Here is a 17619-nt window from a genome sequence, read left to right on the forward strand (position 1 = left end):
GTAGCTGTCACCTGACAGAGCTCAAGCAGCAGCACCAACCCTGGTGTTTCCAGCTCGGCATTAAGAGCATCATATCCACGAAAAAAAACTGGCTGCATCCCAGACAGCTTCAGGATGGATGCCCTGGATTCCCCTGGTCTGTGGCAGAGCACAGAGCTGTCCCTGTAAAACCCCACTGCTGGGCAGTCAGGGTCTGCCAGCAACAACAGCCTGATCTGCCTCCCAGAGCCACGTGTTTATCCATCACCACTGGCTGCTTCCTCAGCCTTGGGAAGCAGCATGGTAACAAATTAATCTCCTTTAGGGCAAAACAAAACAGTCCTTTTCTGGCTCATCCTGCATGCAGATGGCAGGACATGCCCAGGAAATGTGTCACCTAGAGGGCCACTGTCCCCCACATGCAGCACAGGCTGGTGGCTCTGGCACAGGCCCAGCGTGGTGGAGCAGCAGGACACGTGGCCCAGCTCTGCTGCCCTTCTAGCAGTGCAGCATTTCATTGCCACAACCTGACTCAGACATGACAAAAACCATGCAATGAGCTTTTACATCCACAGGAAATCCAGGATGGGCAAGGAAACTTGACAGCTCCACACCAAGAGGAATATAAGCACCCACCCACACCAGCATGAACCAGCATTGCCTCTGCCACCATAATCCTGGCAGTGTGTACAACTGAATGTCAGTAAAAGTTTTGGAATTAGCAGCAGAATTTCACTTAATGACATTGAATGTGATGCCTTGTCCTCTTCTGAAGCTTCCTCCCCAGACACCTCAGCAGCAACCAGGCAGAACCCCCACTTGTGTTTTCCAGGTTTTCTGAGCCTTCCCTCTTCAGCCTGATCCCAGCAGCTCCAGGACCACCAGGTATCACTGTGATCCAGAGAACCCAAACTTGGCGTCTCACCATGACCAACACCCCTAGCAGGTCTGGTCACAGCCACCACAACTCACCACCACCTCTGGCATGTGCATCTTGGTCATAATTGTCTTCATGAGCTCAGGGGGAACAGGAGAACCTCCAATAATTCCTGGAAGGAAGAGGAAAATACCTTGGAAACTAGCTATTTATTCCCAGGAGTTGTCCCTCAAATGGCTCTCCACTCCCAGATTTAATGCTGGCAAGACCTGTGGGATACACTGGTTCCTGTCAAAATACTTCCCAAATCTCTTTATACAGATCCTAGTTGTTCTAGAAGCAAAGGCTGCAGCAAGGCAAATTTGCCTTTCTCAACTGGAAAATAAACTCTGTAACTCAAACCTAGTCCAACCTACATTTCCCCAAAAATTGAAAGATTCATAGCAGAAAGAGACACAGTTTTATAGTGGGACAAACACTCTCATTGATCATCACCATAAAACAAAAAACCTTTCCTCTTGCCTTGCACAGAGCAGCCCTTTTGGGAGAGGGTAGATCCCACTGCCACCTGTTCCAACCTAGGATGACAGAGCAAAGGAGCAGGGTAATAGATGGGCTTTGGTGGGGAACAGGATGAAGACAGGATTGTTTTGCACATAGCAGAGATGATTAGGTAACTTGCTAAAATATTTCCTTATGCTCCAGCACCACCTCCTCTCCGTACTATTATTGCCTCAAAAGGACTGGTGGTCTGCCCAGCTATTTCCAAGGTGGGCTGGGACAAGAGAGGAAGCTCCAGCACACGGTATCACACCCTCCAGCATGAGCATGAATGACTTCAGAAACAAACAGGAAACTTCAGGTCTGAGGAAGAAATCTGAGCTTGGCTCTGCTTTACGGACTGCACTGGTCTGAGACACAGAAAGCATCTGCTGCCACATGGTGGTGGTTGGAGAGAGGAGGAAAATCAAGCTCTTCTGACACCTCCCCTTGCAGCTAAAATAGAAAGGTCCTTCCCTAGACTGCCTTCAGATGAAGGAGTCCTAAAATACATAATGATGGAAGGATTCCCCAGGGAAAAGAAATGTAGCATCAAATTAACAGGGGCGAAACACAAGGCTCATGCAACTAAATTCTTCCCATCAGAAGAGATGTGTGCTCACAAAACTAAAAATACGGTCTCCCAGCAGGGAACCACGAATATCCTGGTTCTCAGGATTTTTCCATTTGAATTCTGGGACTTACCTCCCCGGAGAGTTGACAGGTCATAGGAGTCAAAGTCCGGCTGGGAGAGTATGTCTATGAACATGGTGGGTGTGCCAAGGACAATGGAGCATCTTGAGAAAGAAGGGATAAAAAGGCAAAGCTGCAGAGGTGGAAACTGGGGCAGCCCCAGCTCAGCACCCATCCCATCCTGTCCCATCCCTCCTGTCCCATCCCTCCTGTTCCATCCCATCCTGTCCCATCCCTCCTGTCCCATCCCATCCTGTCCCATCCCTCCTGTCCCATCCCTCCTGTCCCATCCCCTCCTGTCCCATCTGGGGCTGCAGGGCAGCAGCACAGAGGCAGGCACAGCAGATGTGCTGTTCATCAGCATACACAGACATACATCTGCATAAAATACAGAGACTTATGTACATGTATGATGCAGACAGCATCTTTCTTTCCCAAGCTGTACTTGAGGAACAATATGGACACACTGTCCCAGCAGCAGAGCTGGACTTGGAAAAGGAGGGCAGGTGTTCAGCTGTGAAAACACAGCAGCCACGGCAAACCAAGACAGCACTATGCTTCCCAAGCAAAGCCCTATGGTGACAGGAAGGATTCCTTAATTTCAGAAGAAGGATGACACACTCCCAAGCACAGCTGAAAAGGCAGACTCTGGTTCCTGAAGTGCCTGGGCAATAGAGTGCAGCAGCAAATCTGCCTCTCCCACTGCGGGAAGGAAGAGCACAAGCAAGGTCCTGGCAGGTGGGGCAAGGGAAGGAGCAGAGCCACGAGGCCAAGAACTGCCCCTGAGCAAAAGAGGCTCTCACTTCTCTCGAGACACGGCCTCCAGCACAGCCTTGCCCTCGAAGCTGGGCGATGAGAAGATGCAGGAGGTGCCATGCAGAGCCATCACCATGCAGCCTCCCACCGACGCCAGGCAGTGGTAGAGAGGCGCAGGGAGCGCACAGCGACGCTCCTGGGATCAACCAGACAACAGTGAGCAGAGCAGAGGACACCTCCCAGCGTGGGTCCTGCCCATCTCCCTGCTGAACAGCAAAGATCTGAGCAGTGACATTTTTCCTGATCCCCTTGGCTGGAAATCTGACAGTCCACTGTGCTCCTGTTAGTTGAAAACACAACTGACACATCCTGCCTTTAATAAAAATCAGTTTGGGAAGTTTTTTATGTCAATATTTCGTCCTGTAATTTTGCAATGTCTCTTCTTTGCTGGACTCCTTGGTCTGCTATTGTTTATACATTATATACCAAAAGAGATGAATGGGAGTGCTGTGAGAGGCATGAAATGTGCAGGACTTGGCACATGCTATCCATTTTACTTTCTTTTTTTTTTTTTAAATCACCAAAGGCTCTGAAGACTGATTGAAACAACTCATCTATTCTCTGGATCAAAGCTGATGTGTTAGAGATAAGTACTTCAGAACTTCAAAAGAAAATATTTGTCTTTAACATTTTCTTTAAGAAACCACAAAAAGAGAGGTCATATCCTGGTAAGAGTTATAAGACTGTAAACAAGACATGAAACCAAGTCATGTAAATCAAATTAAAACCTCAGTCAACAGAATACAAAGCAAACATCCAGAGTCTTGTAATTATTTGAAATGAATATTCACCAAAATGAAAAGTGATTAATTTCATGGTTTTCCCCCATAAAAAGATAGCTTTTTTGCCTAAAAAAAAAAAACCCTTTACATGAAACTAAAATGAAAGACTCCCTTGAAATGCAAAATGTTATGCATTAATATCCCTCAATGTCATTTGCAGTAAAACATCCTGCCCTTCCACTGAGTAAACACCAGCATTCTCCACATGTGGTTTCTCCATTCCCCAAACCCTGTTCCCACCAAACCCACCTGGCCTGTGATCCCCAGCCTCACACCAACCAGATAGGCATTATTCACAATGTTCCTGTGGGAGAGGGTGGCTCCTTTAGGGCTTCCTGTTGTTCCCTGGAAGACACAGGGAATTATGTATTAACACCACCTTTTCTGAGGATGAGCTCAGGGGAGATTCCTCCTGGCAGACTCTGGGGTGATCTTCCATGTTTTCTCCTATCAGACCTGGGAGATTGGTTTTACTTTTTCAACAGCACCTGAATCCCAAAAAATAGCCCAATTTCAGCTGAACAGAGTTCACCTGGCACTGTCTCATCTCCATCAGCCCTTGACAAAGGGCTGAACAAAAAGAATGGAAGAAGGGGAAATGGTAGAACACTTTTCCCATCCCACTGCAGAAGCTGGAAGCTTGGTCTCAGAGGGAAACAGGAAGAAAATGTGATGTGTGGCATTGCAGCCCGTGCTCCCAGTGAGGAAGCCAAGCCCAGGGCATGGAGCTGGCAGGGCACCTACTGAAGTGAACTGGATGTTGATGGGCTCATTGCAGGACAGCGTCCTCTGCAGGGCCCTGAGCTGCTTCAGGTGGCTGCTGTCCCCAGCCTGCACCACCTCATCCATGTGGAAGGTGCCAGGCAGCTTCGAGTCACACATGATGACAATGGACAAGTCAGGTAGCCTGGCAGAGAGAAAAATACCATCAACAATAAAAGAACAGGGAGAAAAGTGCCCAGACAGGCACACACTGGTCAGGGCAAACCTCTGGGCCAGCCTAACTTGTTCTCCTCAGATGAGACCTCCTGTCTTTCTTCAGCAAAACCTGTGCTGTGCAGCTGAGGGGACACAAGGCAGGGCATGGCTGTGAGGGCAGTGCAAAGACACCAGATGTTCCTAACTCACCTTTTGCTCTTTATTCCCCCTGGACTGGATTTTTCTAGCTCGGGACATGACTGCTTTAGAATATCATAGTATTTCTGTGTTCTAAATTGACTGGGAAACACCAGTGCCTTACAGCCAACCTGTGAAGGAAGACAGAAACTCATGAACAGCCTTGTTGGGTTGATGGTCAGGACATGATAAAGAGCAGCCACTCCCAGCACAGCAACAGGGAGTTCCCCAATGACTGAAGCAAACAGAGCCCTTACAGCTGTGCATTCCCAAAGCAGTGCTTTGGGAATTCCCAAGCCTGGATCCAGCTGTGCAGCCAGGGCTTTGCTCTTCCTCAGTGCTGGATTCAGGATGATTTTTGCTGCTCAAGAAATTAGAGCTGTAGCCTAAGGCTCCCTCCTTGCCCGGGATTGACACCCTTCGTTGTGAGCACAAAGCAAACAACTGATTGTTCAGATTATGAGTCTCAAATCTAAAAAAAAAATAAAGCCCAGTCCCAAAATATTAATAAATAAAGTTAAAACAAATTAATTTGTGTTGATCTGGAACGAGGATTTTTGAGGAAATTTGGAAAAACAAGGACTTCCAAAATCTGCCTCTTAAATCAAGCCAAGTTTTTTTTTTTGTGGAATTTTTGAGGTATTCCTTTTCCTAAGAATTTTCCACCTCTTTTTAAAGCACTTGCTATTTTGAAAATGAAAACACTTTTCATTCAACTCTTACATTTACATAATCCCAAAACAAAACACCTTAATTACTCCAAGAATTTTTGTTTCTTTTTCAGTAGTGAAGATTTTTCTGAATTTGACCCAGATTTGCAAACTGTTCTCATCTTCCAAAAAATGTATTTGTGTCCAATAAACTATTTACATATTTATTCAGCTGTTCTCATTATTTTCCCAGAGTCTGGGAAATAAGGAGACAAAGGCTACTGCAATAAATTATTTGTAAGTACCCTCTGGGCTTTGTCAGAAAGGAAGATAAACATTTGCTCTGTTTTCTGGAACAGGCTGCCCAGAACCCAGGGGACTGAGGCTGTTTTGGGCCTCTGCAATTTTTTACTACTAATTCCTTTAAACTATAATTGTGGTTGAACCAGCTCTGAAAAATAGATGCTGTGTGGGGAGAGGAGGGCAGGTTGAAGGGCTGATGCTGTATAAGATAAAGAGTCTCTGGCTGGGCCTCTCCCACATGGTCTCAACCTGAATGGCAGCAGACCTGTCTTCAAGGAATGTAAAATATGAAAACTCGATATCAGTTTGCTTTTACCAAGCCCTGGAAATACAGCAGGAATCCAAGGAATGGTTATTCCAAGCATATTTCCAGAGATACCAATCAGACTGCACAGATGGACAGGATCCAACAGGAAAAGCCCTAAAGTCTTCACAAATTTTATTATGCAAATAAACAAACACAGACAAATCCTTAGGGTGATGAGGAACTCCAGAGATCCCAGTGTCAAAGGTGCATAATAAAGCTGGGAATGCTGGCAAAACTGGAAGGGCAGGACAGGAGCAATTCCCCATGGAGCTGAAGCACATTTCTGCCCTTATCCCATCAACATTCCAGATTACATTAGAGAAGAAAATCAGAGGAGATGAAAACCAAAGCCTTGCTGGGGAAAAAGGCAAGATCTGAGTTGCACATTCCAGTAGGACAGAGAAGCCCAAGGACATCCAGCCTGGAGGAGAAGGGGCTCCACTGCAGCAGTGAGTGCAACCCCTAGGCATGAGAAAACAGGAGTGACCAGCAGGACTGCTGAGAGGATTAAAGACAGGACGCAACAAGAATTCAAACTGCAGCCCAACAACTCATTACACAGTTACTGATAAAAAAGAATTTTGCTAAAAATTATCCACTTTCTAGGTAAAAATAACTTGGGTGGTGCTGGGAACATTCAGAAGTGGCTCTCTCTCTTCTAACATCAGCCTTTCATTTTTAGCTGAACAAATCACAATGAAAAAATTAGCTGCTTAATCTTAATTTTTAGCCATCAAATATTTAATAACCTGAATTCCTCATTATTTGAGCAAGGGAGCCTGAACAGTTTAAATTGATCAGGGCTCTGCATGTCACAAACTCAAACCCAGGCAGGTACTCAAGGGTAGGTGAAGCAGCAGGATCAGACAGCAGAGAGATTTTAAACAGTGGCAATACCTAGGACTTAAACCAGCTTAAATCCAAGGCCAGCCAGCCTCAGGCAAACCTGGGAAGGAGAAATCAAGCTACCAAGTAGACTGGTCCTTTCTGAGGTTAAAATGAGGTCCTTTCTGAGGTTCTGCTTTCACAGTTGAGATCCCAGCTGGTGATTTTTGCCCAGAGCAGGAGGGGCAAAGAGGAGGTATCAAGTTCTACATTTTTCCCTCCATTCCCTGGTAAATGATTGCTGACAGTGGGGGCTGGGTTGGGGCAGTACTGACAGTACCTGGCTGTTAGCAGAGAGAGAGGGATGAGAAGGACACAGCAGTTTCCATCAGACAGGGGGGCAGCCACAGCAGGAAATGTGGCCACAGAACTGCAGCTCCATCCCCTGTGCACATCCAACACGAGCCCTGCTCTCCAGCCAGCTCCTCCCACACACCCAAATGTTGAGCAGCTCATCTGCACCATGTCCCCACCAACCCCCTTCCACACACAGCTCATGCCATACGAACCTTCCTGAGCACAAACTCCAGCTCAGAGGCCTGGTAGGCTGGATTCACGGATACCTGAAGAGCCAGAAAGAAGAATCTGGTCACCTTCTTGCCTTGAACACGCTCCCCCCTAGCACAGATTCCAACAGAAAAGTCCCTCCAGGGTTAAGCCACACTCAGAACCTCTCCTCCAACACAGAACTAACAGCTCACCACCACAGGAATTCCACATTCACAGAAAATATATCTGAATTCTGTGTTTGTGTGAAAGAAAACAATTGCAAAGGGATTTATGTGAAGTCACAGAGTCAAAACAGAGCTTCAGGAACAGAAACCAGACCTCCTGTCTCACAGGGGTTGATCCAGTTGATCTAGCTGATCCAACCCACTAAACTAGACCAAAATTCTTGTGCAAGTCGGGTTTCTTGATGGACAACTGTGATAACACCTTTTACCCAGCTCTCCACAAAGTGGCCACTGGAGTTAAGTTCACCATAGGTTCCTAGTGAGCCACACTTCTCCACCCTATTCCTGCAGCCACTGGAATGAACCAGGGTGGAGGGAATGGAGCAGAAAGCAGGGTACAGACCTCAGCACAGTACACTGCCTAAATAAGGTGTATATTGGTCATGCTATCAAATGAAAATTGGCTTTAGGCATATGCAGCCTGGATGATATTTTTAAGTGAGCCTTTGTTCCATGGAGCAATACATTTCAAAGGGATCTAACCAGCTGGTAACTGGTTAGGGCAGCAACATCCCACATAAAAATGGTCCTGGAGAGAAAAGCACATCTCCTATTAACAGCTGTTGTCAGCACTTTTTTCTCCTCCTCCCTCTGCAGCCTGCTTCCCTACAGAGTGGAGGATGAAGATGCAGAGAGCCACACAGGTCTTCCTTAAATAATTGATTCAGCTATAGGGAAGAGCCAGGAAAAACAAACAAACTTTAATCTCCAGTATTTCCTATTGCTTCTTTGTCTCTATTTCCTTTCCCAATAGACTGCTAAAAGCAAACTCCTTACCAGGATGATTCCTGCCTGGGCAGTTGCAAACTGCATAAGAACCCACTCATATTTATTGGGTCCCCACATTCCCAGCCGGTCTCCCTTCCTCAGGCCAAGGGCCAGAAGTCCAGCTGCTGCTTGGTCCACCTGAAAAACATAAGAGCCTGAGGATCACACACAGTGGGGGATATTGGTCTCCAGGCACTGCTTTCTGGAGAAAAAGCATCATCTTTGTAACTGAACTGCACCAGACTGTGTCTCCCCAGAACAGTCCATCAGCCCCTGCCTGCAGCAGCTTCCGAGCCTGGAGCACAGAGCAGCCCTTGCTGAGCAGGTTGACTGAAAGCATAAAAATAACAAACCTGGAACAATACAACAAAGCAGGAAGGAAGTTAGGCTGTTGCAGGCAATTATGTTGTTGCAAGTTACTTCTTGCCCACAAACTATGTATTGCCAAGTTTCTCATCAATTCCACCTAGGGCCAAGCCTTATCCATATGCTGGGCCCATCCACACTGTTGGATCTACCTCCCTTCTGGGTATCACTTACTTCCAAAATGATTTGGGTGAAGAAAATTCTATCAAGTGATTTTTGGCCTGCTCTGGGTTCCTGTCTTCCTAAGTCCTGTGAGGAGTGACTGGGGAAGATGGAGGGGCTCAGCCTGGAGAAAAGGAAGCTCAGAGGGGACCTTCTTCCTCTCCACAATCCCTGACAAGAGTGCAGCCAGGTGACAGCCAGGGTCTGCTCCCAGGTAACAAGGTTCAGGATGAGAGGAAGTGGCCACAAACTGCACCAGGCTAGGGTCAGGCTACAAACAGGAGGAATTTCTTCACTGAAAAGGTTAAATATTAAATATTGGAAAGGACTTCCCAGCGAGGTGTTGGAGTCCCTGTCTCTGAAGGCCTTAAAGAAATGCCTGGATGTTACACTCAGTACTCTGACCTATTTGACAGTGTTGTGATCAGCCAAAGGTATCAGTCTCTGAAACCTTTTCCAACATTAATGATTCTGTGATTCTGTGACTCGTTAACTCAAGTTCAGCCACTGTATTAACAACTACTTTATTCTGCAGGGTGGTAAGCATGTTTCAGGTTCACAAATGTATGTATAAATACATTGAGGCACTCAGGAAAGGTTTTATAGTTTTGTTTTCTAAACTTATAAAATCTGTTTTGCAGGAGATATGAATTTAAGGAACAATTTGATTTAGTTCTGAATTATAGCCTACTTCTTAAAATTAGGGTGAATACAGCTAATCTTTTTTATGTGAATGGATGTGACCAAAACCATAGTAAGCCCAAACACCTACCAAACAATTCTTTCCTATCAAAGATCATATCATATATTTATTAGAAACTTTCCAGGTAGTTGGTCCCTCCATTCCAAAAACATAGAATCATATATTCATATATGCCCACACCCACACACATCTGTGCATATGATATGGAGCCCTAGTCCTTTACTTTGCTCCATTGCCTTCATGCTTGGATAAAAATCTTCTCCATACTCAGGACCTCAGATAGCCAGAGTGACTAATCCAAAAGGTGGAGTCTACTCCAATTGAGAAAAGCACCATGACTCAGCCCATAATCCTTCAGATAAGTGTGATAATTTTTAAGTATGAATGTTCGTTATGGGATGTCAGCATTTTGCATATCCTGGCTCCCCCCTTCCATCCCAAGGCTCGGAGAAGGATGAAGGCAGCACACACCCATCTCTGCACCAGCATGAAGGGCCACACGCAACTCCTCTCAGTCCTGAGCTGAGCAATGAAACTGAGAAAGGTTTCCCATTCCTCCATCACACTTGCTGCTGTCACCCAATCACCCAAGGGATGGACAAGTGTCGTGGGGTGACAGCCTTTATCCCAATATCGTGTGTTGTGTCTGGCAGCTGTGCCTTTTCTCTCTTCCCCCCCCCCGGCCGTCTTGCTGCGGCGGGGCGGGGAAGAGAGGGGGGGAGTGTTTGACCAGGCTTTTTTGCTTTTGGCTTTTGGCTGCTTGGCTTGGCTAGCCGCTTTGCTTGCTTGCTTTCTGCTTTTTGCGCTGTTTTTTTTTTTCCTTTTCTTTTGTTCCCTCTTTCTTACCCTCCCCTGAAGATACTGGACCGGCTCCGGACCTGACCTGAGACGTCCAGGACACCTGGAGCTTGCAAGAGAAGCTTGGCGCCCTCACAACACAGTCTGTTTCTTTCCTTTTCTTGTGTTGGGGAGTGTTCTTTTGTTACTTGTAAATAAATAGGTTTTGTTTTCCACTTTGCTCCTCCGAGAAATTCCTTCCCGAACCCGGTGTTGGGGGAGGGGTGGTTGGAGGTTTGTTTTGTTTGGGGGGCTCCCTTTTGGAGATTTCCCCTAATTTTGTCCTAAACCAGGACAGTATATCTCTTGGTGCTCACCTCCTCTTTGAACTGAGCAAACGTTTTCCGAACGCCATCGCGGCAGAAGACCAAAGCCTCGCGGTCGGGAAAGCGCTCCGCAGTCTGCTCCAGGCACTGGCCCACGGTTCTGTCCAGAAGGGGAACGTCTGTGGGTCCCTGGATGTAGCTGTTGGTCACCTTGGGAGACACAGAGGGCGCCTTTGTGTGCAGGGCACTGGGAAAAAAAAAAAAAAGAAGAGGCTATTTAATATAACCTGTCAATACAGTTCTCTCCATCTGGAGGGATTATCAGCCTGCCAATGGCATTGGGAATACCTGATGCACATTCCTGCACCAGTGGGAGCCACAGGCAGCTGCTTCAGTGGCTCTAGATCAGGAAGACTTCCAAAAGGACTTGGAAAGCTTATGCAGTGGCTTGGGGCACATGGACAATCTTGGTACCCCCAGGGCACACACATGTGTGTCCATACCAGCAGGCAGAGCAGGCAGAGCCTCCATCCCTCCATGGGACACCTGGTGGGCAAGGAGCCTGCACCAGCCCTGCAGAGCTGGCACAGCCTGGCCCTACCATCATTCACCTGCACTGAAAACTACACAGATATATCAGCATGCCTGGACAGAATATGGGCTCTGCAGTTCACGGAGAGCGGCAACTGGGCTTGGTCTTTCTGCAACATTAAAAAGTGTAAATAGCTGTGAAGTAACACAACCAAACCAGTTTGTAGATAAATTCTCCCAACTGGCTGAAAAGAGCAAACAAATGAGAAAGAGAGAATTAAAAACGAAAGAGGTCACTCTTCAAAACAATCAGCAGAGAAGAGTTTAATCCTGCAGAATGAAAACTGCTTAGAAGAGTTCAGAGAAGCTAAGCTGTAACTGAGGTGTCCACAAAGGAATGTTCTGTGTTTACAACAGCAATCAGCTGTACACGTTCCATCTCTGACAGCTGGAATGCAAAGAGTTTATGGAACTGAAACAGCAGCAATAAAAAGAGGAGCTACCAGTGAAATGAGGGGGGAGAAGTGCAAAGGCAATACCACAGAAGGGAGGAGATGGCCCCACTGCAAATTTGAGTCTACCTGAAGGTGGGAAGGAGGAGAGCAAGGATGGGTTTGAGAAGTACAAACCAGGCAGGGTAGAAGCACTGAGACATTTTGCTGGAGGCCAAGGGGAGGTCAATTAGTCAGGAGAAGCAACAATAGGGAAAATAATTTTAAAATCATTAAGGCTTTCCCTGAGGTCTGATCATGGGTGGAAATGCAGCAATCTCCCCTTGAACCACAGCTCCTGAGCACTGCAGTTCCTCCCTTGGTTTCTCCCTCCATCTCCTACAAACCTCTCTCTACCCCAGAGCCACCTCCCAATGCGCTGTCTCCTCCCCAGGCAGCCCTCCATGCTCTCTGTCCCTCCTCATTTCCTCTCTGCCTTTCTCCATCACTTCAGCCCCTCCATTCCAACATTAGGAGACAACCAGGAGGGACAGGGCCAAGGTACATTCGTAGGGTGCATAGCACAGAGGCTGTGTATAATGCAGTGTATAATGAGGAAATCCCTGCCTTAAAGAGGAAAAATAGCTCAGCCTAAATGCCCATCTACTATGGGATCAATATTCTGCAAAGACTTGGTGTTACTGCAACAAATGATTTGTTTTCCTGCCCACAAGAAACAAGCCTGAGCCTGCAGTTATCTCCTATGTGGAGTGAAAGGCGGTGTTCAGATAACAAAAGCTAGATTTTACCCTCAGGGGAGTACAGCTCCAAGAGACACTGAGTGCCCTGACCCTTTTTCCCCACTGCTTTTCGGCAGAGGGAGGATTGTGCAAACTCCCACGGGCTCTGCTCAGTTATCCCTTCTCACCGAGCTCTTGGGCAACTCACATCAAGGCTGTGAGACTGCCCGAGGCGGAGGGAGGACAAGTGCCAAACTGAACTTCCTTTTATTGCTTGAAAACTCCTGGGCAAAGCATGTGTATAAGCGAGGAGATGAAAGGCAGCTCAGAAGAAAGGCCTTTATAAACATCAGTTCTATAAATCAAAAAGTAGAAAAAATTCTCCCTACAGCAAGGGCAGGATGAATGCTCCTAGGAGAGCAGTAAAAGCCAGTACAGCCACCCACAGCCACTGGCTGGTTGAAATGGAGACTGAAGAAGTCCCTGACCCCTGTCATAACTCAAAGGGCGGATGAGGAACCCTCAGGTTGCTTGTTAAATGCTTAATGGGGCCAGTCACACTCTCATCTCCCTCAAGCCAAGCCATCTCCGGTGTCAGCAGAGCCTGTCCCCAAATTCCCTGCCCAGGAAGGGCTGCAGAAGGCAGGGAGCAGCTGCTGACCTGGTTGTGCAAGAGCTCTTCCCCCCAGCATCATCTCAGGGGGCACTGGGAGCCAAGCAGGCTCAGCACCGGGAAAAATAAACAACAAAAGACCATCACAGAAAGAGACTGGAGAGAGGAAGAAATACTACAAAATACAGATTGAGAAAATTCAATCAGAAGCCAAAGTGATCAGCTGAAACCGTCTCCTGCTCTCTGCAGTCAGCCTTCAAAGAGGTACTTGCACTGCCAGTGAAAAGGGGAATATCTTACACTGTCATGTCTTGGCCATGCATTACACAGATCAGGCTCTCTGGGCTTACTGGCTCAATATTTTCCAGACCTGAAGATCCAAAAGGTTCCACTGACTTTTCAGAACCGGACTTTTACAGTAAATGCAAGAAGGCACAAAGCTCCAGGTTTCATGGTTTGGCTTCCTCCCTATCCCCAAACATGAGGATGAAAGTGTATCAAAGAGTAGTAAAAGATATCATTACAAAGCCACATGCTGAGAACTACTGAGAAAATACTGCAGTGTTTCACACCGTGAACACAGCTTGCTCTCAGAGGTCCCAAGTATTCACATTTTCAAATTAAAGCATCAGCAAATGATGAGGCTGAAATTAGAGGCTAAGAAGGCTAAGATATCTCATGCTCATAAGCCAGAGTCACTGATTCCTCTCAAAGCACTAACTCACATAATTTCTTCAAAATCATTAAGAAAAATTCTCAGCTGCCATTGAGTCTGAGCTCCCCAAATTCTGGTCTGACATTCACATGTGCTTCAGCATTTCTGTATCACTTTGACAGCAGCAGAAGTGAAAGGTGTGGGATAAAGCACAGCAGACTTTTGGAAGCACTGGGGGTCAGGAGTGGACTGAAGGAGGCAGACACAATCCAGCAGCTGGAAATGACACAGGGCTGGTCTCCCTCCTACCCACAGCCAGCAGCAAGTGTATGTATCTGCTCTGAGACAATGCATCAAGAGATCTCTAGAAAGAAAGGGTCCAAAGGATTTAGAAATAATCTCTGTGCTCATCTTTGTTACAGAAAACAAGGAAACAAGGAACTCACCCTTCACCTCTTCCTACAAAGCATCTGGTGCTGCTGGAGATAAAACAAGACCCATGGTCTGCTACTACACCAGCTCTCACTTCCCTGACTCAGCCAAAGGAGAGCAGATAAAACTCTGTTTGCTCTTGGGCGTCAGCACTGTAAACCATGGCTTTTGGAGAGCACACGCCTTTCGGTAGCAGCACGTTTCAGCAGCAAGACAGCCTGCAAATGAGCCAGCCTCATCCACAGGCTGTTCGTACAAAACTCCAAAACTCTCAAATTCAGCAACGCAGCTCAACAGAGAGACACCAGAGATCTGGGAAGAATGCATCCTCCTCCTCCTCTTCCCTGCAAAAAGTGGGAGAGCAGCCAAATCCCAGCAATCCCAGAGCTCTTCTGCCTGATGGCAGGAAGCAGAAATTATAAGACTGAGGCAAACACTCTGTGCTAACCCTAGGAGCTGTTTGTATTTTTCTCTGAACAGCCCAAATCAACAGTCTGGAGTTGTTGACATAAGATAACCGGCTCTGTTTTCACCTTTAACTCTTTACCAGTCTCTACAGAAATTATCAAAAGGGATGAGAGAGAAAACAAGGGAGTGTAAGCTCCTGTCCCCTTTGTAACATGAAGGACACTGACCAGCCCTGTGGTGCCATCACATCTGCACCTGTGGGAATTGTCCCAAATACAGAGTTCATACTTGGAGAGGTTCACAGATTCTGCCAGTTCCTTGGCTTATGTACATCTATCAAGAGCATCTCTACCCAAAATAAGAGCTTTTGGGTCTTTTCTGTAATATGACTGCAATTAAAGGGTGCTGAAAATTAACTCTGCTCTGTCCTCACTTCCACTTTAATCTATTGACTAAAGAATTCATCAGATACTTACTACTTAAAAAAAAAAAAATTATTTTAATTTAAAGAGAGACAAGGTTCCCAGGGTTTTCAGACTCCTCCTGCAGCAATTTTCTGGTTTAGTTTTCCACTGTACCTCTCTGCCCTCTGCACTCTCCCTGCCAAAAGGATAAACAAGCCTAGGAGCAGAATTCAATAAACTTTTTTATAACATTACCAGAGTTTACTCTCTAAATACATGCTCTCTCTTTCCAAGGGTTTTGTGTCCTTGTCCCTCAGTTTCAATTCTAGGCTGGAATGAGCTGCAGTGAATGCTGTCATGCTTCCCATCTCATCCTATTTCCTAAGAACAGATTCTGAGAAGACAGTCTTCACATACCTATGATGAAATGGCTCCTAATGTCAAACCAGCTGAAAAAACCCACCTAAACCCTGTCTGTGAAAAACAAGCAATGGCCCACCTGGTTCTTGGAATTGCTCACTGGAAGTCATTCATCCCGGTGATTATTACTCTGAATATCAGCTAATCCTTCAGAGCCTTTCCCAAAGCCAGATACTACCCGTTTCTGTTTCTTTTTTTTTTTTTTTTTTACATGAACTTGCTCCAAAAGGCAGCACTAAGAAAAGCCAGGCAAAGAACTGGCCTGACTTCCCAAGCCCCAGAGTTTCTTGGTGTCCCGGACCTGATGGGTCACCCAGCTAGTTCCCTGGGGGCTGCAGGACACTGACTGCAAGTCAGAGCCCTGAAGGAGGATGGGGAAGCCATTTGATACATTTCACATTGCTGCAATCTAGATGGAGCTGCTGCACAAAGTTCAGCCCTTGCAATGCCTCCACTTCCCTCTGCCTGCCGTTCAGGACTCGTGCCTGCCCCGGCCCACTCCCAAGCTGGGGCAAAGCAGGTCCAGGGGATACAGCCTCCCTTCTGCCACTGTGGAGGGGTTTTAGGGGAGGCAAGGGTTACACATTGAGATGAATGTGCCCTCCCTGCATGCAGCCACTGGCCCAGCTGGACACCCACAGCGCTCTGCAGCTGCCCTACAGTCCCTGCCCCCATCACACACGGTCTCCATCCTCTGTGCCCTACAGCTCCCCAACCCCAGAGCCCTCTGCCCCCTATAGCTCCCACATCTTCTCATCCACAGCCCCCCGGTCCCCTATAGCCCCTATTCCTTCTCATCCATAGCCCCCTTTCTGCTTTAATTCCTATCCCTTTTAGCCCCAGTCCCCTACAGCTACTCACCCCCTACAGCCCCACAGCCCTGTACCCCCACAGCCCGCAGCCCTGTACCCCCACAGTCCTGTACCCCCACAGCCCTGCAGCCCTGTACCCCCACAGCCCTGTACCCCACAGCCCTGTACCCACACAGCCCACAGCCCTGTACCCCCACAGCCCTGTACCCCACAGCCCTGTACCATTACAGCCCCACAGCCCTGTACCCCACAGCCCTGTACCCCACAGCCCCAGCCCTGTACCCCCACAGCCCTGTACCCCACAGCCCTGTACCCCACAGCCCTGTACCCCACAGCCCCAGCCCTGTACCCCCACAGCCCCACAGCCCTGTACCCCCACAGCCCCACAACCCTGTATCCCCCGCAGCCCTGTACCATTACAGCCCCACAGCCCTGTACCCCCACAGCTCCACAGCCCTGTACCCCCACAGCCCTGTACCCCCACAGCCCTGTACCCCCACAGCCCACAGCCCTGTACCCCACAGCCCTGTACCATTACAGCCCCACAGCCCTGTACCCCTTACATCCCCACAGCCCTGTACCCCTCAGCCCCACAGCCCTGTACCCCACAGCCCTGTACCCCCTACAGCCCCACAGCCCTGTACCCCCGCAGCCCTGTACCCCCGCAGCCCTGTACCCCCGCAGCCCTGTACCCCCCACAGTCCCACAGCCCTATACCCCCACAGCCCCACACACCACAGCCCCAGCCCTGTACCCCACAGCCCAGTACCCCACAGCCCCAGCCCATCCGTACCTGCCCCGCCGCTCGCCCGCCCGGCGCAGGAGCTGCACTGCCCGGGGCAGCGCTGCCAGACGGGCCGTGGCCATTCCTTCAGCGGCGGCAGCACCCGAGCTCCCGGCAGGCCCCGGCCCGGCCCGTTCTGTCCCGTCCCGTCCCGTCCCGTTCCGCCGCTCGGTGCTGGGGGCGCGGCGCTCCACGGCCCGCCCCGGCCCCAGCCCCAGCCCCGGCCCCGGCCCCGCTCCGCCCCGGCCCGCCCGCGGCCCCGGGACCCTTGGCCGGCCGTGGGGCGGCACCGCTGGGAAGGAAAGCGGAGAAGGCGCCCGCCCTGCCCGGCCCGCGAGAGGGACTGCAGGCTCCGGCGGAGCCCCCACAGTCCCGCCGGGCACCTGCCCCGTCCTCTGCCGGTCCCCACAATTTCTTCCCTATACATTTCCACTCCATTATCTCTTCTTCCCAGCCTGTTCCATCAGCCTGACCCAACCACTGTTACACCCCGAATAAGCCCCTCCACTCAAATGAGTAGAGATGGACTTTGGTGCAAGATAACCACCATCATTTGCCTCCACCTGTCTCCACTTGTATCACTTGGTGCCCTAGCCCTCCCGTGA

General features: G+C 48.6%; 1 protein-coding gene across 1 annotated transcript in view; it reads right to left on the reverse strand.

The window, feature by feature from the left end:
- The window catches only part of ACSF2 (acyl-CoA synthetase family member 2), a 38665-nt gene extending 21553 nt beyond the window's left edge, over nt 1-17112 (reverse strand). Inside the window, exons 1-10 of the mRNA XM_063176012.1 lie at nt 17024-17112; nt 10836-11031; nt 8460-8588; nt 7458-7511; nt 4816-4934; nt 4432-4594; nt 3937-4032; nt 2893-3041; nt 2102-2193; nt 952-1028 (exon numbers count right to left, since the gene is read on the reverse strand). Coding sequence (XP_063032082.1) covers nt 952-1028; nt 2102-2193; nt 2893-3041; nt 3937-4032; nt 4432-4594; nt 4816-4934; nt 7458-7511; nt 8460-8588; nt 10836-11031; nt 17024-17097 — 1149 coding nt within the window. The 5' untranslated portion in view covers nt 17098-17112. The remainder of the gene's footprint in view (nt 1-951; nt 1029-2101; nt 2194-2892; nt 3042-3936; nt 4033-4431; nt 4595-4815; nt 4935-7457; nt 7512-8459; nt 8589-10835; nt 11032-17023) is intronic.
- Nucleotides 17113-17619: the final 507 nt, after the last annotated feature.

This window comes from Melospiza melodia, chromosome 24, assembly GCF_035770615.1.
Source record: "Melospiza melodia melodia isolate bMelMel2 chromosome 24, bMelMel2.pri, whole genome shotgun sequence".
Taxonomy (NCBI): domain Eukaryota; kingdom Metazoa; phylum Chordata; class Aves; order Passeriformes; family Passerellidae; genus Melospiza; species Melospiza melodia.